Below are 24,267 nucleotides of genomic sequence, written 5' to 3'. Positions count from 1 at the left end.
GTTGCATGTGCGCAGGACATCAGCTCCTGTGGAAACACACGAGCAAAGCGATGACGGAAGCGACGCTGATGGGATCGGTCCCAGAATTTCCTTGTGGTTAACTCTTTAGATTTGGAAGGGTCGAACATCAAAGCAGCAAACACAAAAACCTGAAGGGAACAACCTAAACTTAACTACTGAAATTAATGGAACCAAAAGACATGTTCCTATCCTGACTCCTCTTCCAGAAACAGGAGAAAAAATGGGTTCAACTCAAATGATACCCACCCCCCGAACCTGGCTGGGACATCCTCAACAGATCTTAAGACACGTTACAAGTGTAAGGGGTCAATTCTTAATACAGTTTTCGAGTTTTGGCAGTGTTATTTTTCCCGTTTTGCTGATATTTTAATTCATCCGACAGGACAGTGATTCCTATAGGCTGCGGGGATTTGGCGACGTCTATTAAGGGACACCGTAGCGCTCCCTCTCGCCCTCGCCCTCTCTCCACTGCCGGTCCTGTGTGTGTGAGTAAGTGCAGCGTGGCCGCAGCAGGTGCGGACACAAATTGTTTGTTGCGGTGAGTTTGCTGAAAGTAACTTTAATGTCAACGGAGATCACTCAGAAAACGTTCCGCAAATATTAACCTTTATTCCGTCCCTAGAGCCAGCGTACAGCTGTGTGCGTGAGGGTGAGACTGTATCAGCGTCGGCATAAATGCGCGCTGTAATCTTCAGTCATAAGAGTAATACTTGTAAGTAATGCGCCGGAACAATTAACAGAGTCTTCACTATTGTGTGCGTGACATTAAGTTAAGTTGTCTTTTCCTGTTTTAGTAATTGCTCTCAAGACAATAAGGACGGCGTGGATCCCTGCTTTATTTTAAATGAATTAAAGGTATGACATAATGATGTGTTTTATGATTGTCAATGTTTTCAAACATTTTGATAAACTGGTTTAAATTGTGTGAACTAACTACAACAAGTTTGTTTTATAGGGCTGCCTTATTTGACCTTATTTAAATTTAGTTTCTTTCTGATTTATTGGTTTGATTATTGTGCTTTTTGTTTTATTTTATTTTGTTCTATGGGAATGTGCAATATGGTTGACTGGTACGTATTAAATAAATTGTATATTTCTGAAATCACAGCCTCTTCTGCTGATGTTTTAATGTTCCTGACAGGACGGTGATTCTTATAGGCTGCAGGGAGTCGGCGAAGTCTATTTAGAGACCCCCTAACTCTTCCCTTCTCCCCCTCTCTCTCTCCCCCCACTGCCGGTCCTGTGTGTGTGAGGAAGTGTTGCGTGGGCCGAGCAGGGATGGATTTATAAAAGAGTGCGTAGGATTCTTACTAAAAGTGTGCTTATGCCCAAAAGCAGGAAATGGCGTAAGCCAAAGCTAATTCCGATTTATAAAACCGTGCGCACGCAAAACCTGAACTCCAAATCCGCTCTCCACACGCTCAATTTCTACTATAAATGGTCAATGCATAGCACGTCACGAATATTAAATTATGAAGCTGACCAATGGTTTTCCACCGCGAGTCCTGACGGAGGCACGGCATCAAGCGATGTGAAGAGGAAGTAAAACTTTCAGACACTGACATCGAGGTGTTTGTTAGTGAGATGGAGGTGAAGAGCGACTTATGGGACAGCTGTGATGTCACTAATAAAGGAAATACACTGATACTCTGCCGCTGCTGCTGTGGATAACACAATGTGTGAGAATAGAAATCGCTGAACCCTCGCTTACTCCTCATCCTTCCATTCGCATGCACACATCGTCCAGAACCCCCCACCGGGGTCACGGTAGTATTTATCCATTTAGAGAATCGGACCGCTTCCCTCACATCAGTGGATCCTTGCCTCCACTCTGGGATCTTATTTGGAAAGTTTATTCATTTCTTGTAAGTGATCTCCTGTGCGCTCTGCCCGCTCTCTGTGCGCTCTGCGCCACTGCGCTCTCTGCGGTCTGCGCGCTCTGCTGAATTATGTTGAATTTCATGTAAAACAATAATAAACAGACAAATAAATTTACATGACAATTGTTTACAGTGCGGGAGTTACACTCCAACAGACCGCGTCACACTCGCGCTGTGGGTTTTACGCGGTGTCATTGCCGCCGGTCTACGGGGAGTATGACGGAAGTTGCATGTGCGCAGGACATCAGCTCCTGTGGAAACACACGAGCAAAGCGATGACGGAAGCGACGCTGATGGGATCGGTCCCAGAATTTCCTTGTGGTTAACTCTTTAGATTTGGAAGGGTCGAACATCAAAGCAGCAAACACAAAAACCTGAAGGGAACAACCTAAACTTAACTACTGAAATTAATGGAACCAAAAGACATGTTCCTATCCTGACTCCTCTTCCAGAAACAGGAGAAAAAATGGGTTCAACTCAAATGATACCCACCCCCCGAACCTGGCTGGGACATCCTCAACAGATCTTAAGACACGTTACAAGTGTAAGGGGTCAATTCTTAATACAGTTTTCGAGTTTTGGCAGTGTTATTTTTCCCGTTTTGCTGATATTTTAATTCATCCGACAGGACAGTGATTCCTATAGGCTGCGGGGATTTGGCGACGTCTATTAAGGGACACCGTAGCGCTCCCTCTCGCCCTCTCTCTCTCTCCACTGCCGGTCCTGTGTGTGTGAGTAAGTGCAGCGTGGCCGCAGCAGGTGCGGACACAAATTGTTTGTTGCGGTGAGTTTGCTGAAAGTAACTTTAATGTCAACGGAGATCACTCAGAAAACGTTCCGCAAATATTAACCTTTATTCCGTCCCTAGAGCCAGCGTACAGCTGTGTGCGTGAGGGTGAGACTGTATCAGCGTCGGCATAAATGCGCGCTGTAATCTTCAGTCATAAGAGTAATACTTGTAAGTAATGCGCCGGAACAATTAACAGAGTCTTCACTATTGTGTGCGTGACATTAAGTTAAGTTGTCTTTTCCTGTTTTAGTACACTGTAAACCCGAATAAGTAAGCAGTACTCAAAAAAATTGAGGCAATCAATTGCCACAATTTTTTTGAGTTCATAAACTCAAAAGTTTGAGTTAATGGGAGCTTGTATATTTGAAGTTGAAGGTACACATACTTTTTGATTAGTTAAACAAAATGACTGATAAAGCAAAATCAAATATTTCAGCAACAGTAACTTAAAAATACCCATAAGCAAACTCAAATGTTTTCAGTAACAGTTACTCAAAAATATCCATAAGCCACCTCAAATGTTCAGTAACGGTAACTCCAAAAAATGTATTTACATTGCTCAATGCAATAAGTTAGCTGAACTGAATAGTTTAAAGTATAGACACCAAGTATTTTTGTGTTCAATAAACTCAATGTTTATTAGTATATTTTCCAATATTTCCATTTAGTGCAAATCAAAACAATTGACTTTATGAAACTCCAAAAACTACTAGTACTACCAACTTGTACAATTTCAAACATCAAAGTTAGCCTTTTTTACCCTTCCAAAAGGTTGTCTTGCAAAGACTGCAACAAAAAGAATATTTAAAAACAAACAGACACATTTACATAAAAAACAACAATTGCAAAGGCACAATTGGGGCCATTTTTGTAAACCTTTTAGTCTACATGTAAGGCAGCAGCTACTTTTGGTTTAAATCTACCATAACTCTTATTACAACCCATTTCACAATAATGTTAAAAGGAAACATTGCCACTGCATTTCCGGTAAATATAGGCAATTTGCACAATAAATTCCTTAGTGTGTGCCATATCGCCCTAACTGCTAAATCTGTTGTTCCTGCATTAGTGATGTCACAGTGATGTTGTGGACATGAGCATAGCCTACATAGCTCTGTGAGAAGAAGACCATAACATTTCCTTTTTTCTTGATCAATATAGCAGCACTGAGGAAATTATTGCTTGAATGGACAAAATTGACCATAAATACTGCTTCAACATCTACGTAAAAATGGCAATGTTTCATTTTAAAATGTAAAATTACAAAGTCAGTGTGTAATTTGTGCAAGGTGGCTAAAAACCTAGAGTACAGCAGCAATTTGAACATCAACAGTAGAACAGTTCAATCAACACAGACAATTTACATTTTTATGTTGTGGCTCTTAACAGTGAGACTCCAGAGTCCTCTATTCTTTAAGGCACTCAATTGTCTTGGTCAATTTTTTGGAATATCTGAAATGTGAGGTATATAGATGAGGCCAAAAGTAACCAAGAAGGCATCAGCATGTTTTTCGTTCATGCTCTGCATTTTCATCACAAACTGGGACAAAAATATTTCAATATCAAAAAGAAGAGTTAACAATTAAAGTAAACACAAAAATTGCATATGCACACGCTGTGCCATCTGGCTGCAAACCAGTGAGGTAGCAACAAGTGCTTGACAGCTTATAGAGCAGCAATTTTAACATTAATAGTTGAACAACAGCTAACACAGACAGTAACATATTTTTGTTATGGATTAGGCTCTTAACTGAATGAGCCAGATTATTCCATTATTGCTTTTCAGATCTTCCAGTTCTACACATGTCCCATCAAGTCATTCTTCAGCGACTGCAGTCTGGGTGACAATTTACATTCTTCCAGACCAAGTAAAATTTTCTGAGCAAATTCGAAGGTGTTGGTCAGTCCTTTGGGATAGCTGAGATGTAGTGCATAGGTAAGGCCGAACATTACCAGAAAGGCATCAGCGAGTCTCGGGAGGGTGGCCACCACTTCACCCTCTAGGACAACTGAGATTTTCTCTGGTTGGTAGTGAACTCGACTCATTGAATTGTCGCTGATTGTTGTAAGGAGAGCAACTGACGCATCCCCAAAACCTGGCTCATCCAAACCATCCTGAAAAAATTTGAGAGAGAGATCATATAATTACAATTACATCCACTGAAACACCATGGGCAATAAGTGGGTGGCAAGCAAAACCCTTTGGCATGTCAATAGAAATTTTGACAAGTATTGTTTTATAAATAAATATAAACAAAAATTAAAATATGAATGTTAAATATAGAATGGGCCTGATATTTATATAATTAGACCTACCACACATGTTTGGAAAAATCCGGAGGTATCTTCACGCAGATACACAGGAAGGGCATGGAGAACAGTGGTACGCCTTGAGTGGATATCATGTAATACCTATGGAGATTAAAATTAATGTTGTGAACAAATTTTGATCATGGAACCTATTACTGGCATTACATAAAGAGTTAATTTGTGATATATATATAATTACCTGTTCATCATGGACTTTGAAAATTTCAGCCAAAGCATCTGCATTCTTTCCAGTTCTAGAAGCCTTTTGTCGGAATAAAGCCATCAAACGAGGAGTGTGGCGATCAAGTTCGGCATAGAATGTGTTAGACAGGTTCTGGTTAGTTATCCGCTGGAACTCTGCAAACACCTACAATTAAGAAGAGGATAAGGGGCAGAACACACAGCACAGTAATGTTGATTAGTTGATAATACGGTAAAACTACACATAGAATCATTGGCCACCAAATGGAAGATATTAAGATTTGCCTTCATTTGGATTGGATAGGTTAGGGCGGTTGGTAGGAATTGACACCAGACCAGTGTAGCAAGGAATGGCCTTGGGGCGTACACTATTAAGGTTAATTTTGAGTTTGTAGTTTGCAGTGATGTTTTCCTGGAGTGCATTATACTGAAAGATGTTTTTTATGTTTCTAATATTCTGCCCCTCATGTATTTTAATGTGTCGCCCAAATATTGGAAACACCAACAATTTAATGACATCCAGTTCAGCTCCTCTGCAAACTCAAGAAATGTATTGGATTAAATAAGATTGTGCAAGTGTACCCAATAAGGTTACCAGTGAATGCAATATGACATTATTGGCAAAGCAGAACAGGTGAAAAATCAATCCATATTACCTCAGACTGCATGCGAAGAGCAGGCCACAGGTCCAAGAGCTGTTTCACTGGTGGGCAGGACATCACTATTGTCTGTCGCCGCAAGGCGAATGTGGTCTGCATCATCTTACTAATGAGAGGAAGGTTTCTCTCAGTCTTCTTTACTTCTTCAACAATAAGATCCCTCAAATGTTCGAGACTTGAGGAATCTTCTCCTTGGGGAAAGTTTGGCAGAAAGTTAACTTCTGCCCGCTTGGGCCTTTTGATGTTAGTGTGTGAAGGTTCATTGTCAGGGTTTCTTCGGCTTCTTTTTCCAGCATTTACGGTGACCTCTTTACAGCCGACCCTTCTCATCTTGGTCCTGTAGTTACCCATTTTAAACTTGATGCTGTTTTTCCAGCCATTCCATCCAGTGTCAGATCCTGCTTCCTTTAAACATGGATGTTTGGCCACAAGAGCTTCAGCTGCCTTAGCTAACTCTTTGTCACTTGGGTAAGCCTTAAAACCATATATCGTAGAAGCAAGTTGCTCAAGAATGTCATGCTTTTGGTCTCTAGCCAGCCGAAGAGGGGTTCCATTTTTCTCAAATTCCCTATTGCCTTCTGTAAGCATTACCTCAACAACAAATGAAAACGATGGAATCGGAAAAGGACCTGAAGGCCATCTGCTAAGACGTTCCGGTGTTGACATGTTTGAGAGTGTTTCAGTTGATGCAACAGCGCTGGAATCATTTGAAAGGGAAATATGCACAACAGCTTTTTGTGGCAACTCGTTAATGTCCACTAGTGAAGTGAGTTTCCCATCAAAATCTGGATCTTCATAGTGTAAGCTAAAGTCATTGTCCAATTCTAGTTTGTGTTTCAAAATGTTGATTAGTTGGTCAACAGAGCTAGGCCGGGAGCTGAGTTTTAATTTTATAACACGGTCTGCCTCAATGACACGGAGGATCATTTCTGAAGGTTCAGCTGCCATTGCACTAAAAAAAATGAAGAAACATTGAGGGATTAAAAGATTGCACTTACAAAATACAGACCATACACTGATTGATGCACACATTTTTGTATTTAAAAAAGGTATTATTAATAGTTACTTACCAATGAGTAGTCTCAATTCTGTCTCACTTGTAGGAACCTCTTCGGAGTCAACAGCAGCAATCCTTCTATTTGGTATGCAGAGAGTGGGACAGAATCATTGAAATCAGATTGCTGGTGGATGGACAGGCAATGTGTGGCTGAAAGCTCATAAGACCGAAGATGTTCTACATACCAGGAGTCAAAATCACAACACAGAAAAGAAACATTCTGATTCACAAGGTAGATCTGTTCTAGTTTGCAAAATTTAGACAGTCCCCCACTAACTCCAACTGACACAAACATTCCACTGATATAGTCGATGCCATCAATTATCACCTTTGATGTATGGTAGACAGTATCATTAGCAGTAAGTCCTCTAATGTGAGCCTGAGCTACCTCTGGTAGAGCAGAAACCCAGACAGTTTCAACACTGGATGTTTGGGTTTTCGGCTTGAAAAATGAGGGTGCACCAAGATGATATGCCATCATGTGCTGGTGACTGATTGCGAGTGTTTTCAATATATTTTTGAAGTTTTGAGAGTCATGGACCACTCTTTTGAAGAAGCGATGTTTGGCCTCGAATCGCATCGTCCAAACATGTACTAGGGGTCCAAAGCCCTTAACAAGGTTGGGGTAATGTTCCACATAGTGGTGTTTAGGACGCAGCCTAAAGTGAGGGAAAACCTCTTGCAGTATCTGTCTGTGATCGCTGATTTTGCACACAAAATAATCTAAGGTTTCATCAGTAAAAGATGGGCACAATGCTAGTTCCACCACTTCTTTTAATTCCATCAAAACTGCCCATACAACATTGCCCTCTGGCACTTTACTACCTACAAGTAATGGCAGTAGTCTGAGCAGAGTGGCATTTTCATGCGCATTACCTCCGATTGTTCTCCGAGTCATGAATGTCTTAGGAATAGGCTTAGGTTTGTTTACTTTATCAGTGTGCTGATATGGAAAGGAAGATATCTTTTGGTTCAAATACTCTAAAGTGAAGTACTTCAGCCGAATCATTTCTTTAATACAAAGAGAAAGCTCAACGGGAACAATACCTTCCAGAAGATCATGAAGGATATCTGGAGGAAGACCCGTGATTTGATGGAAGTAGTTCAGGGTCTCATGCAAGACACAATCACCTTTGACACCAAATTGGCTGCTCAGAATGTCACTTTCTAGGACGTTTTGTACATGAAGGTCATGACTGGCTTTGGATCTTGGAACAAACTTTTCCACTCTCACTTCAGTTTTTTGAAACTGTTCACTTGTGGCCATACAGAATCTGCAAACATACTCTGCTTTGAATGACTCTATAAAGCCACCTAATCCATGAGCAGCCAGATTGTCAGCAGAAACACAAAAGATGGTGCCTTTCACATTTTGACCTAACGATTCAATGAACACACCATCTTGTTCAAGAATGTGAACATCTCGCACAAATGGAGCAAGTATAGCTGCATACCCATACTTCTTGAGGTCCGTTACTTTAGCAAGCACAGCCAGTTGTATAGTGTGCATTGCTGATCTGTATTTGGGCGGCAGATTGGCAATGACCCAGTATAATGCACAAATTTTGTAAATTTTTCGTGATGTGCCAAGAGGGTTAGCAATTTCAAGGTCATCAATATATAGCTGGATTGCTATGTTTAGTTCTTCTTTTGAGAGTAACATATTTTCATGGAAATGAGAGCCATCACGATATGACACATAATGACCAGGCTCAGAATTAGGTTCTTGAATCTTCTTGAGAATATCTGTGTTTTTAAACAACTCCTGAATCATTTGAAGGATTGGAACATACATGATGGTATGACCAGATGCTTCTAAATGGTACTCTACCGGGATGACCATTGGATAGCTGTGCTCGACAAATGTCTTTCTTCGCTTGGAAGAGGACAGCTCTGCACCTTTGGAGGTACTACTATATACAACATTAGAGTCCATGACCGCACTGACAACTTCATTGAGTGTGGAATCTGTGATATTGTGACCATGTCTCTCCAATATATCACTAACTGCCCCCTTGATCAATGGCTGGGATAAAGAGAAGATCTGATTCAGGTTGTCCACTATTTCCTGTGTGGCTGTGTTTGACACATGAAGGATAGCCTGCATCTTTAAAAATAGAGACGCTAAATTAAGTTTGAGCTGATTTTTTAGTTCAAAGCTATCATGCTGCTCTTCATCCTGTATGTCAGTGCTATTACCTGGACACTCCTCATTCAAGTCACAAGTGACCTCGGAGCTAGTGGACTGAGGATTCTGCGTATGCTCAGAGACAATGTCATTGCGAAAGTCTGATGCAAGATTTGCTCGATGCACTCTGCTTTTATGAGAGTTGAATGAAGAGTACACATTTGTGCTATAGTTACAGTCTTTGTATGGGCAGAGTACCATTTCGTGTTTTTTTAAGTGTGATCTTATGTGACTGAGGAGTACAGACTCAGAAAAAGGGTGCTGATATGTGCATAAAGGGCACCTGAATGTTACAGGTTCCTGACTCTGCCCTGCACTGGTTCTATGTTCTGGAATATGGTATCTTGACAAATGAGTTCCCAGTGCACTAAGTGTTAGAAATGTGCACATGCAATCATCATAGAGGCATGGTAGTGGGCTAACTCTTGAAAAGTGGCTATGCCTCAGTCTACAATGTTTAAATAATTGTGTCCTGGTGGTGAAATTAGCTGAACACAACTTACAGTTCCAAGTCATATTAGGAGCAGCTACCTGAAAATAGAAAATGTAATCATTTTAATATATTTGTCACCTCAAGTAATAGTAAAATGCAAAGTCAATGTAGAAAGACAGGGCTGAGAGTATCAGCTCAACAGCAGCAATGCTCTGTGTGGACATGCATAGGCAGTGTGTCCTGAACATCAAACAAGGATTTCCCCGCTCCCTGCTTTTTCCACAATTTACAGGAAAACAGGCACTCACAAAGTTCTATTCTTGTTATTAATAAACCAACTGCCAAATCAAGCATTTTTTGTTTTTTTGCAGTCACAAAATTATAAAATGAGTAGGGATGCACCGATATGGAAATTCTTGGCCGATACCGATATTTAAAATAACAATCTGGCCGATAGCCGATACCGATATTTGTTTATTTTCTTTTTGTTGTTATTCATTCACCCTTTTGTGCCAGAAAAATAATTAAATCATTATTTAAAAAGCAGTATTTAAAAAATGTTCAGCCCTTCATCACTCTTATCTTTTAATGAGCACGAATTTAATCAGATTTATGAAACAATCTTTGATTTAACTAAACTTTATTTAACAGAGACATATTATGCCCATTTTACCGCAAGTTGAAATGGTTCCTTGGGATCTTAATGAAATGCCTGTAACATATTTTGGTCAAAATACCACAAGGATAATTTAAAACAGCACCTTTTTACCCTGTCTAAAACAGCCCTGTTTTATATATATAAAGTATATTTATAGAGACACTCTTCTCATTGATTTACGGTATTGCCCGTTTATTAGATGTGTTACGGCTTCTGTGTGTATGACGTATGTTGTCAATTCCCTTGTTACCTGTGCATGAGACGGATGAATAGAGCCGGTGCACATGAGAATAAAGAACTTAAACAGACGCTACGCTCATACTTTTTACACCAAGTTACACTGCGTGAGTCAAGATAACTTAACAAGCCCTCCTCAGTTTTACCTGTTTTTAGTGTCGGGCAGAAATCACATCGCGTCAACACCCACCGTGGCCCTTCGCGATGCTTGTTTTAATTAAACAGTCGGATTCCCCTGGTCCGCACCAGTTCTCAGGGTTCCCCCAGCGGTCGTCGTAGCTGAGGTGATCCGCGAGAAGGGCCCGACAAGCGTCTAGAGTGGCCGCCGCTGACCGCGTACCCAGTCCCCTCCAACGGCCCGCCTTCCGCGCCGGCGATGGACACCGCCCCGCGGTCCAAGAGAAAGAAAGCCCCCCCACCAGTAACGCCGTGAGGTGCCACCGGATGAGGACCTCCCGGTGCCGCGCACTGAGCCTCCGGCGGCGCGGAGAGGAGGGCGACGGAGCGACTGCTCCCCCAGCCGCGGCACGTGCCCAGCGGTTTTACCACAAATATGAACATCGGCCGATGTACGACCGATAAATCGGTGCACCCCTAAAAATGAGTTACATACATTTAACCCCTTAACTTACCTAGCAAAACTAGAAGAAGATATTCCAGTGGGGTAGTCTAAGATTCGGTTTTAAATTTGCCAAGGAGGATGAGGATGCTCCAACAGATTGGTTTACCTGGATGTTGAAATTAGAGTTTACATGATTAACACAATAAAAAAATAACACACTGCCATGTATCATCAAAACTTTACATCACACAAGTTCAGTAAGTTCCCGACAAGTCTTGCTAGCTTAGTAGATAGGACTACTTTTATACATATAAATTGTCATATTTGTGTAATGTGTGGCTCACATTCTTAACTTCAAATTGAATACTTACAATTGTATCCTTGGGCGTTGATGACTTAGAACCAGAAGCACAAAAGACAGGTCTGCAGGTCTTCTCTGTCGTTTTCTGTCGGTACCGGTGAGGAACAAATATCTCTGGGTAAAACTCGGTGCGCGCCTTCTAGAGATTAACCTCCGGTCAAAGCCCGCTCAAACGGAAGCTTAACCGTCAGAACAGGAAATGAACCTCGAACTTCAAAGTAAAATCGTGTAGGTACTACCTGTGGAGACGATTTTGTAGTTTGTTAATATTTAATAGATACATTTACACCGTTCCGTCGGACTGTTTATTTCTTAAAATTCACTTATACTTATTCTGTAAATATGAGGGGACCAACTTGTAAATCGCGATTGACTTTTCGATCTCTTAAGTACTCTTCACAGTCGACGCCTTTCGCTATCGGGAAACACTGTCTGCAGATGCGCCGCAGACAGGCTGTGCGTCGCGGCGGTCTCTGGCAGCAAGTCCGCTGCTGGTGGCAGATCGGCAGCAAAGCTGCTGGAATAAAAACTTAATCTTGGAAACTGTAGATTTATGAGTCTCTGCACATTTTAAATTTTAAGTAGAACTTACAGAATCTACAAAAATAGTTCATGTAAATCAAAAATTATTAGTTACACATACTCTAAAATTAGAATGTCGTTTTGGTACTCAATATTTTTAAGCAAGGAGAACTTCTTAACAGATTTTAAGTTTACACTACTCAATCCAGTTGATTAATTTGAGCATTCGGGTTAACAGTGTAATTGCTCTCAAGACAATAAGGACGGCGTGGATCCCTGCTTTATTTTAAATGAATTAAAGGTATGACATAATGATGTGTTTTATGATTGTCAATGTTTTCAAACATTTTGATAAACTGGTTTAAATTGTGTGAACTAACTACAACAAGTTTGTTTTATAGGGCTGCCTTATTTGACCTTATTTAAATTTAGTTTCTTTCTGATTTATTGGTTTGATTATTGTGCTTTTTGTTTTATTTTATTTTGTTCTATGGGAATGTGCAATATGGTTGACTGGTACGTATTAAATAAATTGTATATTTCTGAAATCACAGCCTCTTCTGCTGATGTTTTAATGTTCCTGACAGGACGGTGATTCTTATAGGCTGCAGTGAGTCGGCGAAGTCTATTTAGGGACCCCGTAACTCTTCCCTTCTCCCCCTCTCTCTCTCCCCCCACTGCCGGTCCTGTGTGTGTGAGGAAGTGTTGCGTGGGCCGAGCAGGGATGGATTTATAAAAGAGTGCGTAGGATTCTTACTAAAAGTGTGCTTATGCCCAAAAGCAGGAAATGGCGTAAGCCAAAGCTAATTCCGATTTATAAAACCGTGCGCACGCAAAACCTGAACTCCAAATCCGCTCTCCACACGCTCAATTTCTACTATAAATGGTCAATGCATAGCACGTCACGAATATTAAATTATGAAGCTGACCAATGGTTTTCCACCGCGAGTCCTGACGGAGGCACGGCATCAAGCGATGTGAAGAGGAAGTAAAACTTTCAGACACTGACATCGAGGTGTTTGTTAGTGAGATGGAGGTGAAGAGCGACTTATGGGACAGCTGTGATGTCACTAATAAAGGAAATACACTGATACTCTGCCGCTGCTGCTGTGGATAACACAATGTGTGAGAATAGAAATCGCTGAACCCTCGCTTACTCCTCATCCTTCCATTCGCATGCACACATCGTCCAGAACCCCCCACCGGGGTCACGGTAGTATTTATCCATTTAGAGAATCGGACCGCTTCCCTCACATCAGTGGATCCTTGCCTCCACTCTGGGATCTTATTTGGAAAGTTTATTCATTTCTTGTAAGTGATCTCCTGTGCGCTCTGCCCGCTCTCTGTGCGCTCTGCGCCACTGCGCTCTCTGCGGTCTGCGCGCTCTGCTGAATTATGTTGAATTTCATGTAAAACAATAATAAACAGACAAATAAATTTACATGACAATTGTTTACAGTGCGGGAGTTACACTCCAACAGACCGCGTCACACTCGCGCTGTGGGTTTTACGCGGTGTCATTGCCGCCGGTCTACGGGGAGTATGACGGAAGTTGCATGTGCGCAGGACATCAGCTCCTGTGGAAACACACGAGCAAAGCGATGACGGAAGCGACGCTGATGGGATCGGTCCCAGAATTTCCTTGTGGTTAACTCTTTAGATTTGGAAGGGTCGAACATCAAAGCAGCAAACACAAAAACCTGAAGGGAACAACCTAAACTTAACTACTGAAATTAATGGAACCAAAAGACATGTTCCTATCCTGACTCCTCTTCCAGAAACAGGAGAAAAAATGGGTTCAACTCAAATGATACCCACCCCCCGAACCTGGCTGGGACATCCTCAACAGATCTTAAGACACGTTACAAGTGTAAGGGGTCAATTCTTAATACAGTTTTCGAGTTTTGGCAGTGTTATTTTTCCCGTTTTGCTGATATTTTAATTCATCCGACAGGACAGTGATTCCTATAGGCTGCGGGGATTTGGCGACGTCTATTAAGGGACACCGTAGCGCTCCCTCTCGCCCTCTCTCTCTCTCCACTGCCGGTCCTGTGTGTGTGAGTAAGTGCAGCGTGGCCGCAGCAGGTGCGGACACAAATTGTTTGTTGCGGTGAGTTTGCTGAAAGTAACTTTAATGTCAACGGAGATCACTCAGAAAACGTTCCGCAAATATTAACCTTTATTCCGTCCCTAGAGCCAGCGTACAGCTGTGTGCGTGAGGGTGAGACTGTATCAGCGTCGGCATAAATGCGCGCTGTAATCTTCAGTCATAAGAGTAATACTTGTAAGTAATGCGCCGGAACAATTAACAGAGTCTTCACTATTGTGTGCGTGACATTAAGTTAAGTTGTCTTTTCCTGTTTTAGTAATTGCTCTCAAGACAATAAGGACGGCGTGGATCCCTGCTTTATTTTAAATGAATTAAAGGTATGACATAATGATGTGTTTTATGATTGTCAATGTTTTCAAACATTTTGATAAACTGGTTTAAATTGTGTGAACTAACTACAACAAGTTTGTTTTATAGGGCTGCCTTATTTGACCTTATTTAAATTTAGTTTCTTTCTGATTTATTGGTTTGATTATTGTGCTTTTTGTTTTATTTTATTTTGTTCTATGGGAATGTGCAATATGGTTGACTGGTACGTATTAAATAAATTGTATATTTCTGAAATCACAGCCTCTTCTGCTGATGTTTTAATGTTCCTGACAGGACGGTGATTCTTATAGGCTGCAGGGAGTCGGCGAAGTCTATTTAGGGACCCCGTAACTCTTCCCTTCTCCCCCTCTCTCTCTCCCCCCACTGCCGGTCCTGTGTGTGTGAGGAAGTGTTGCGTGGGCCGAGCAGGGATGGATTTATAAAAGAGTGCGTAGGATTCTTACTAAAAGTGTGCTTATGCCCAAAAGCAGGAAATGGCGTAAGCCAAAGCTAATTCCGATTTATAAAACCGTGCGCACGCAAAACCTGAACTCCAAATCCGCTCTCCACACGCTCAATTTCTACTATAAATGGTCAATGCATAGCACGTCACGAATATTAAATTATGAAGCTGACCAATGGTTTTCCACCGCGAGTCCTGACGGAGGCACGGCATCAAGCGATGTGAAGAGGAAGTAAAACTTTCAGACACTGACATCGAGGTGATTGTTAGTGAGATGGAGGTGAAGAGCGACTTATGGGACAGCTGTGATGTCACTAATAAAGGAAATACACTGATACTCTGCCGCTGCTGCTGTGGATAACACAATGTGTGAGAATAGAAATCGCTGAACCCTCGCTTACTCCTCATCCTTCCATTCGCATGCACACATCGTCCAGAACCCCCCACCGGGGTCACGGTAGTATTTATCCATTTAGAGAATCGGACCGCTTCCCTCACATCAGTGGATCCTTGCCTCCACTCTGGGATCTTATTTGGAAAGTTTATTCATTTCTTGTAAGTGATCTCCTGTGCGCTCTGCCCGCTCTCTGTGCGCTCTGCGCCACTGCGCTCTCTGCGGTCTGCGCGCTCTGCTGAATTATGTTGAATTTCATGTAAAACAATAATAAACAGACAAATAAATTTACATGACAATTGTTTACAGTGCGGGAGTTACACTCCAACAGACCGCGTCACACTCGCGCTGTGGGTTTTACGCGGTGTCATTGCCGCCGGTCTACGGGGAGTATGACGGAAGTTGCATGTGCGCAGGACATCAGCTCCTGTGGAAACACACGAGCAAACCGATGACGGAAGCGACGCTGATGGGATCGGTCCCAGAATTTCCTTGTGGTTAACTCTTTAGATTTGGAAGGGTCGAACATCAAAGCAGCAAACACAAAAACCTGAAGGGAACAACCTAAACTTAACTACTGAAATTAATGGAACCAAAAGACATGTTCCTATCCTGACTCCTCTTCCAGAAACAGGAGAAAAAATGGGTTCAACTCAAATGATACCCACCCCCCGAACCTGGCTGGGACATCCTCAACAGATCTTAAGACACGTTACAAGTGTAAGGGGTCAATTCTTAATACAGTTTTCGAGTTTTGGCAGTGTTATTTTTCCCCGTTTTGCTGATATTTTAATTCATCCGACAGGACAGTGATTCCTATAGGCTGCGGGGATTTGGCGACGTCTATTAAGGGACATCGTAGCGCTCCCTCTCGCCCTCTCTCTCTCTCCACTGCCGGTCCTGTGTGTGTGAGTAAGTGCAGCGTGGCCGCAGCAGGTGCGGACACAAGTTGTTTGTTGCGGTGAGTTTGCTGAAAGTAACTTTAATGTCAACGGAGATCACTCAGAAAACGTTCCGCAAATATTAACCTTTATTCCGTCCCTAGAGCCAGCGTACAGCTGTGTGCGTGAGGGTGAGACTGTATCAGCGTCGGCATAAATGCGCGCTGTAATCTTCAGTCATAAGAGAAATACTTGTAAGTATTGCGCCGGAACAATTAACAGAGTCTTCACTATTGTGTGCGTGACATTAAGTTAAGTTGTCTTTTCCTGTTTTAGTAATTGCTCTCAAGACAATAAGGACGGCGTGGATCCCTGCTTTATTTTAAATGAATTAAAGGTATGACATAATGATGTGTTTTATGATTGTCAATGTTTTCAAACATTTTGATAAACTGGTTTAAATTGTGTGAACTAACTACAACAAGTTTGTTTTATAGGGCTGCCTTATTTGACCTTATTTAAATTTAGTTTCTTTCTGATTTATTGGTTTGATTATTGTGCTTTTTGTTTTATTTTATTTTGTTCTATGGGAATGTGCAATATGGTTGACTGGTACGTATTAAATAAATTGTATATTTCTGAAATCACAGCCTCTTCTGCTGATGTTTTAATGTTCCTGACAGGACGGTGATTCTTATAGGCTGCAGGGAGTCGGCGAAATCTATTTAGGGACCCCGTACCTCTTCCCTTCTCCCCCTCTCTCTCTCCCCCCACTGCCGGTCCTGTGTGTGTGAGGAAGTGTTGCGTGGGCCGAGCAGGGATGGATTTATAAAAGAGTGCGTAGGATTCTTACTAAAAGTGTGCTTATGCCCAAAAGCAGGAAATGGCGTAAGCCAAAGCTAATTCCGATTTATAAAACCGTGCGCACGCAAAACCTGAACTCCAAATCCGCTCTCCACACGCTCAATTTCTACTATAAATGGTCAATGCATAGCACGTCACGAATATTAAATTATGAAGCTGACCAATGGTTTTCCACCGCGAGTCCTGACGGAGGCACGGCATCAAGCGATGTGAAGAGGAAGTAAAACTTTCAGACACTGACATCGAGGTGTTTGTTAGTGAGATGGAGGTGAAGAGCGACTTATGGGACAGCTGTGATGTCACTAATAAAGGAAATACACTGATACTCTGCCGCTGCTGCTGTGGATAACACAATGTGTGAGAATAGAAATCGCTGAACCCTCGCTTACTCCTCATCCTTCCATTCGCATGCACACATCGTCCAGAACCCCCCACCGGGGTCACGTTAGTATTTATCCATTTAGAGAATCGGACCGCTTCCCTCACATCAGTGGATCCTTGCCTCCACTCTGGGATCTTATTTGGAAAGTTTATTCATTTCTTGTAAGTGATCTCCTGTGCGCTCTGCCTGCGCTCTGCGCCACTGCGCGGTCTGCGCGCTCTGCTGAATTATGTTGAATTTCATGTAAAACAATAATAATCAGACAAAGAAATTTACATGACAATTGTTTACAGTGCGGGAGTTACACTCCAACAGACCGCGTCACACTCGCGCTGTGGGTTTTACGCGGTGTCATTGCCGCCGGTCTACGGGGAGTATGACGGAAGTTGCATGTGCGCAGGACATCAGCTCCTGTGGAAACACACGAGCAAAGCGATGACGGAAGCGACGCTGATGGGATCGGTCCCAGAATTTCCTTGTGGTTAACTCTTTAGATTTGGAAGGGTCGAACATCAAAGCAGCAAACACAAAAACCTGAAGGGAACAACCTAAACTTAACTACTGAAATTAATGGAACCAAAAGACATGTTCCTATCCTGACTCCTCTTCCAGAAACAGGAGAAAAAATGGGTTCAACTCAAATGATACCCACCCCCCGAACCTGGCTGGGACATCCTCAACAGATCTTAAGACACGTTACAAGTGTAAGGGGTCAATTCTTAATACAGTTTTCGAGTTTTGGCAGTGTTATTTTTCCCGTTTTGCTGATATTTTAATTCATCCGACAGGACAGTGATTCCTATAGGCTGCGGGGATTTGGCGACGTCTATTAAGGGACACCGTAGCGCTCCCTCTCGCCCTCTCTCCACTGCCGGTCCTGTGTGTGTGAGTAAGTGCAGCGTGGCCGCAGCAGGTGCGGACACAAATTGTTTGTTGCGGTGAGTTTGCTGAAAGTAACTTTAATGTCAACGGAGATCACTCAGAAAACGTTCCGCAAATATTAACCTTTATTCCGTCCCTAGAGCCAGCGTACAGCTGTGTGCGTGAGGGTGAGACTGTATCAGCGTCGGCATAAATGCGCGCTGTAATCTTCAGTCATAAGAGTAATACTTGTAAGTAATGCGCCGGAACAATTAACAGAGTCTTCACTATTGTGTGCGTGACATTAAGTTAAGTTGTCTTTTCCTGTTTTAGTAATTGCTCTCAAGACAATAAGGACGGCGTGGATCCCTGCTTTATTTTAAATGAATTAAAGGTATGACATAATGATGTGTTTTATGATTGTCAATGTTTTCAAACATTTTGATAAACTGGTTTAAATTGTGTGAACTAACTACAACAAGTTTGTTTTATAGGGCTGCATTATTTGACCTTATTTAAATTTAGTTTCTTTCTGATTTATTGGTTTGATTATTGTGCTTTTTGTTTTATTTTATTTTGTTCTATGGGAATGTGCAATATGGTTGACTGGTACGTATTAAATAAATTGTATATTTCTGAAATCACAGCCTCTTCTGCTGATGTTTTAATGTTCCTGACAGGACGGTGATTCTTATAGGCTGCAGGGAGTCGGCGAAGTCTATTTAGGGACCCCCTAACTCTTCCCTTCTCCCCCTCTCTCTCTCCCCCCACTGCCGGTCCTGTGTGTGTGAGGAAGTGTTGCGTGGGCCGAGCAGGGATGGATTTATAAAAGAGTGCGTAGGATTCTTACTAAAAGTGTGCTTATGCCCAAAAGCAGGAAATGGCGTAAGCCAAAGCTAATTCCGATTTATAAAACCGTGCGCACGCAAAACCTGAACTCCAAATCCGCTCTCCACACGCTCAATTTCTACTATAAATGGTCAATGCATAGCACGTCACGAATATTAAATTATGAAGCTGACCAATGGTTTTCCACCGCGAGTCCTGACGGAGGCACGGCATCAAGCGATGTGAAGAGGAAGTAAAACTTTCAGACACTGACATCGAGGTGTTTGTTAGTGAGATGGAGGTGAAGAGCGACTTATGGGACAGCTGTGATGTCACTAATAAAGGAAATACACTGATACTCTGCCGCTGCTGCTGTGGATAACACAATGTGTGAGAATAGAAATCGCTGAACCCTCGCTTACTCCTCATCCTTCCATTCGCATGCACACATCGTCCAGAACCCCCCACCGGGGTCACGGTAGTATTTATCCATTTAGAGAATCGGACCGCTTCCCTCACATCAGTGGATCCTTGCCTCCACTCTGGGATCTTATTTGGAAAGTTTATTCATTTCTTGTAAGTGATCTCCTGTGCGCTCTGCCCGCTCTCTGTGCGCTCTGCGCCACTGCGCTCTCTGCGGTCTGCGCGCTCTGCTGAATTATGTTGAATTTCATTTAAAACAATAATAAACAGACAAATAAATTTACATGACAATTGTTTACAGTGCGGGAGTTACACTCCAACAGAACGCATAACACTCGCGCTGTGAGTTTTACGCGGTGTCATTGCCGCCGGTCTACGGGGAGTATGACGGAAGTTGCATGTGCGCAGGACATCAGCTCCTGTGGAAACACACGAGCAAAGCGATGACGGAAGCGACGCTGATGGGATCGGTCCCAGAATTTCCTTGTGGTTAACTCTTTAGATTTGGAAGGGTCGAACATCAAAGCAGCAAACACAAAAACCTGAAGGGAACAACCTAAACTTAACTACTGAAATTAATGGAACCAAAAGACATGTTCCTATCCTGACTCCTCTTCCAGAAACAGGAGAAAAAATGGGTTCAACTCAAATGATACCCACCCCCCGAACCTGGCTGGGACATCCTCAACAGATCTTAAGACACGTTACAAGTGTAAGGGGTCAATTCTTAATACAGTTTTCGAGTTTTGGCAGTGTTATTTTTCCCGTTTTGCTGATATTTTAATTCATCCGACAGGACAGTGATTCCTATAGGCTGCGGGGATTTGGCGACGTCTATTAAGGGACATCGTAGCGCTCCCTCTCGCCCTCTCTCTCTCTCCACTGCCGGTCCTGTGTGTGTGAGTAAGTGCAGCGTGGCCGCAGCAGGTGCGGACACAAGTTGTTTGTTGCGGTGAGTTTGCTGAAAGTAACTTTAATGTCAACGGAGATCACTCAGAAAACGTTCCGCAAATATTAACCTTTATTCCGTCCCTAGAGCCAGCGTACAGCTGTGTGCGTGAGGGTGAGACTGTATCAGCGTCGGCATAAATGCGCGCTGTAATCTTCAGTCATAAGAGTAATACTTGTAAGTAATGCGCCGGAACAATTAACAGAGTCTTCACTATTGTGTGCGTGACATTAAGTTAAGTTGTCTTTTCCTGTTTTAGTAATTGCTCTCAAGACAATAAGGACGGCGTGGATCCCTGCTTTATTTTTAAATGAATTAAAGGTATGACATAATGATGTGTTTTATGATTGTCAATGTTTTCAAACATTTTGATAAACTGGTTTAAATTGTGTGAACTAACTACAACAAGTTTGTTTTATAGGGCTGCCTTATTTGACCTTATTTAAATTTAGTTTCTTTCTGATTTATTGGTTTGATTATTGTGCTTTTTGTTTTATTTTATTTTGTTCTATGGGAATGTGCAATATGGTTGACTGGTACGTATTAAATAAATTGTATATTTCTGAAATCACAGCCTCTTCTGCTGATGTTTTAATGTTCCTGACAGGACGGTGATTCTTATAGGCTGCAGGGAGTCGGCGAAGTCTATTTAGGGACCCCCTAACTCTTCCCTTCTCCCCCTCTCTCTCTCCCCCCACTGCCGGTCCTGTGTGTGTGAGGAAGTGTTGCGTGGGCCGAGCAGGGATGGATTTATAAAAGAGTGCGTAGGATTCTTACTAAAAGTGTGCTTATGCCCAAAAGCAGGAAATGGCGTAAGCCAAAGCTAATTCCGATTTATAAAACCGTGCGCACAAAAAACCTGAACTCCAAATCCGCTCTCCACACGCTCAATTTCTACTATAAATGGTCAATGCATAGCACGTCACGAATATTAAATTATGAAGCTGACCAATGGTTTTCCACCGCGAGTCCTGACGGAGGCACGGCATCAAGCGATGTGAAGAGGAAGTAAAACTTTCAGACACTGACATCGAGGTGTTTGTTAGTGAGATGGAGGTGAAGAGCGACTTATGGGACAGCTGTGATGACACTAATAAAGGAAATACACTGATACTCTGCCGCTGCTGCTGTGGATAACACAATGTGTGAGAATAGAAATCGCTGAACCCTCGCTTACTCCTCATCCTTCCATTCGCATGCACACATCGTCCAGAACCCCCCACCGGGGTCACGGTAGTATTTATCCATTTAGAGAATCGGACCGCTTCCCTCACATCAGTGGATCCTTGCCTCCACTCTGGGATCTTATTTGGAAAGTTTATTCATTTCTTGTAAGTGATCTCCTGTGCGCTCTGCCCGCTCTCTGTGCGCTCTGCGCCACTGCGCTCTCTGCGGTCTGCGCGCTCTGCTGAATTATGTTGAATTTCATTTAAAACAATAATAAACAGACAAATAAATTTACATGACAATTGTTTACAGTGCGGGAGTTACACTCCAACAGAACGCATCACACTCGCGCTGTGGGTTTTACGCGGTGTCATTGCCGCCGGTCTACGGGGAGTATGACGGAAGTTGCATGTGCGCAGGACATCAGCTCCTGTGGAAACACACGAGCAAAGCGATGACGGAAGCGACGCTGATGGGATCGGTCCCAGAATTTCCTTGTGGTTAACTCTTTAGATTTGGCAGGGTCGAACATCAAAGCAGCAAACACAAAAACCTGAAGGGAACAACCTAAACTTAACTACTGAAATTAATGGAACCAAAAGACATGTTCCTATCCTGACTCCTCTTCCAGAAACAGGAGAAAAAATGGGTTCAACTCAAATGATACCCACCCCCCGAACCTGGCTGGGACATCCTCAACAGATCTTAAGACACGTTACAAGTGTAAGGGGTCAATTCTTAATACAGTTTTCGAGTTTTGGCAGTGTTATTTTTCCCGTTTTGCTGATATTTTAATTCATCCGACAGGACAGTGATTCCTATAGGCTGCGGGGATTTGGCGACGTCTATTAAGGGACACCGTAGCGCTCCCTCTCGCCCTCTCTCTCTCTCCACTGCCGGTCCTGTGTGTGTGAGTAAGTGCAGCGTGGCCGCAGCAGGTGCGGACACAAATTGTTTGTTGCGGTGAGTTTGCTGAAAGTAACTTTAATGTCAACGGAGATCACTCAGAAAACGTTCCGCAAATATTAACCTTTATTCCGTCCCTAGAGCCAGCGTACAGCTGTGTGCGTGAGGGTGAGACTGTATCAGCGTCGGCATAAATGCGCGCTGTAATCTTCAGTCATAAGAGTAATACTTGTAAGTAATGCGCCGGAACAATTAACAGAGTCTTCACTATTGTGTGCGTGACATTAAGTTAAGTTGTCTTTTCCTGTTTTAGTAATTGCTCTCAAGACAATAAGGACGGCGTGGATCCCTGCTTTATTTTAAATGAATTAAAGGTATGACATAATGATGTGTTTTATGATTGTCAATGTTTTCAAACATTTTGATAAACTGGTTTAAATTGTGTGAACTAACTACAACAAGTTTGTTTTATAGGGCTGCATTATTTGACCTTATTTAAATTTAGTTTCTTTCTGATTTATTGGTTTGATTATTGTGCTTTTTGTTTTATTTTATTTTGTTCTATGGGAATGTGCAATATGGTTGACTGGTACGTATTAAATAAATTGTATATTTCTGAAATCACAGCCTCTTCTGCTGATGTTTTAATGTTCCTGACAGGACGGTGATTCTTATAGGCTGCAGGGAGTCGGCGAAGTCTATTTAGGGACCCCCTAACTCTTCCCTTCTCCCCCTCTCTCTCTCCCCCCACTGCCGGTCCTGTGTGTGTGAGGAAGTGTTGCGTGGGCCGAGCAGGGATGGATTTATAAAAGAGTGCGTAGGATTCTTACTAAAAGTGTGCTTATGCCCAAAAGCAGGAAATGGCGTAAGCCAAAGCTAATTCCGATTTATAAAACCGTGCGCACGCAAAACCTGAACTCCAAATCCGCTCTCCACACGCTCAATTTCTACTATAAATGGTCAATGCATAGCACGTCACGAATATTAAATTATGAAGCTGACCAATGGTTTTCCACCGCGAGTCCTGACGGAGGCACGGCATCAAGCGATGTGAAGAGGAAGTAAAACTTTCAGACACTGACATCGAGGTGTTTGTTAGTGAGATGGAGGTGAAGAGCGACTTATGGGACAGCTGTGATGTCACTAATAAAGGAAATACACTGATACTCTGCCGCTGCTGCTGTGGATAACACAATGTGTGAGAATAGAAATCGCTGAACCCTCGCTTACTCCTCATCCTTCCATTCGCATGCACACATCGTCCAGAACCCCCCACCGGGGTCACGGTAGTATTTATCCATTTAGAGAATCGGACCGCTTCCCTCACATCAGTGGATCCTTGCCTCCACTCTGGGATCTTATTTGGAAAGTTTATTCATTTCTTGTAAGTGATCTCCTGTGCGCTCTGCCCGCTCTCTGTGCGCTCTGCGCCACTGCGCTCTCTGCGGTCTGCGCGCTCTGCTGAATTATGTTGAATTTCATTTAAAACAATAATAAACAGACAAATAAATTTACATGACAATTGTTTACAGTGCGGGAGTTACACTCCAACAGAACGCATAACACTCGCGCTGTGGGTTTTACGCGGTGTCATTGCCGCCGGTCTACGGGGAGTATGACGGAAGTTGCATGTGCGCAGGACATCAGCTCCTGTGGAAACACACGAGCAAAGCGATGACGGAAGCGACGCTGATGGGATCGGTCCCAGAATTTCCTTGTGGTTAACTCTTTAGATTTGGAAGGGTCGAACATCAAAGCAGCAAACACAAAAACCTGAAGGGAACAACCTAAACTTAACTACTGAAATTAATGGAACCAAAAGACATGTTCCTATCCTGACTCCTCTTCCAG

At 42.6% G+C, this 24,267-nt stretch overlaps 1 protein-coding gene across 3 annotated transcripts; it reads right to left on the bottom strand.

Annotated features, from left to right (window-relative positions):
• Positions 1–4,175: 4,175 nt before the first annotated feature.
• Positions 4,176–11,707, bottom strand: LOC128437654 (sterile alpha motif domain-containing protein 3-like). 3 transcript variants are annotated; one of them, XM_053419817.1, is made up of 7 exons: positions 11,067–11,707; positions 9,610–9,637; positions 6,932–6,996; positions 5,859–6,813; positions 5,201–5,368; positions 5,008–5,103; positions 4,176–4,806 (listed from the first exon to the last, which is right to left on the bottom strand). In XM_053419817.1, exons 4-7 carry the CDS (start codon positions 6,807–6,809, stop codon positions 4,489–4,491), a joined length of 1,533 nt encoding a protein of 510 aa, XP_053275792.1. In that variant the 5' UTR covers positions 6,810–6,813; positions 6,932–6,996; positions 9,610–9,637; positions 11,067–11,707; the 3' UTR covers positions 4,176–4,488. The 3 variants fall into 3 exon arrangements, with proteins under 3 accessions (XP_053275792.1, XP_053275794.1, XP_053275793.1); XM_053419819.1 differs by lacking the exon at positions 9,610–9,637 and having other exon boundaries at positions 11,067–11,162; positions 11,368–11,707; XM_053419818.1 differs by lacking the exon at positions 9,610–9,637.
• Positions 11,708–24,267: the final 12,560 nt, after the last annotated feature.

The sequence above is a fragment of the Pleuronectes platessa genome, chromosome 4, assembly GCF_947347685.1.
Source record: "Pleuronectes platessa chromosome 4, fPlePla1.1, whole genome shotgun sequence".
Lineage (NCBI taxonomy): Eukaryota > Metazoa > Chordata > Actinopteri > Pleuronectiformes > Pleuronectidae > Pleuronectes > Pleuronectes platessa.
The sequence above is the reverse complement of the archived record's forward strand: the minus strand, read 5'-3'. Positions and strand labels throughout refer to the sequence as shown.

Excerpts from the sequence above, each read along its gene's own strand:
- LOC128437654 (XM_053419817.1), bottom strand. The coding sequence starts at position 6,809 with ATGGCAGCTGAACCTTCAGAAATGATCCTCCGTGTCATTGAGGCAGAC. Across the intron at positions 5,369-5,858 it reads CTCTTCGCATGCAGTCTGAG|GTGTTTGCAGAGTTCCAGCG; the intron begins GTAATATGGATT and ends TCTTAATTGTAG. Across the intron at positions 4,807-5,007 it reads GATTTTTCCAAACATGTGTG|GATGGTTTGGATGAGCCAGG; the intron begins GTAGGTCTAATT and ends AAATTTTTTCAG.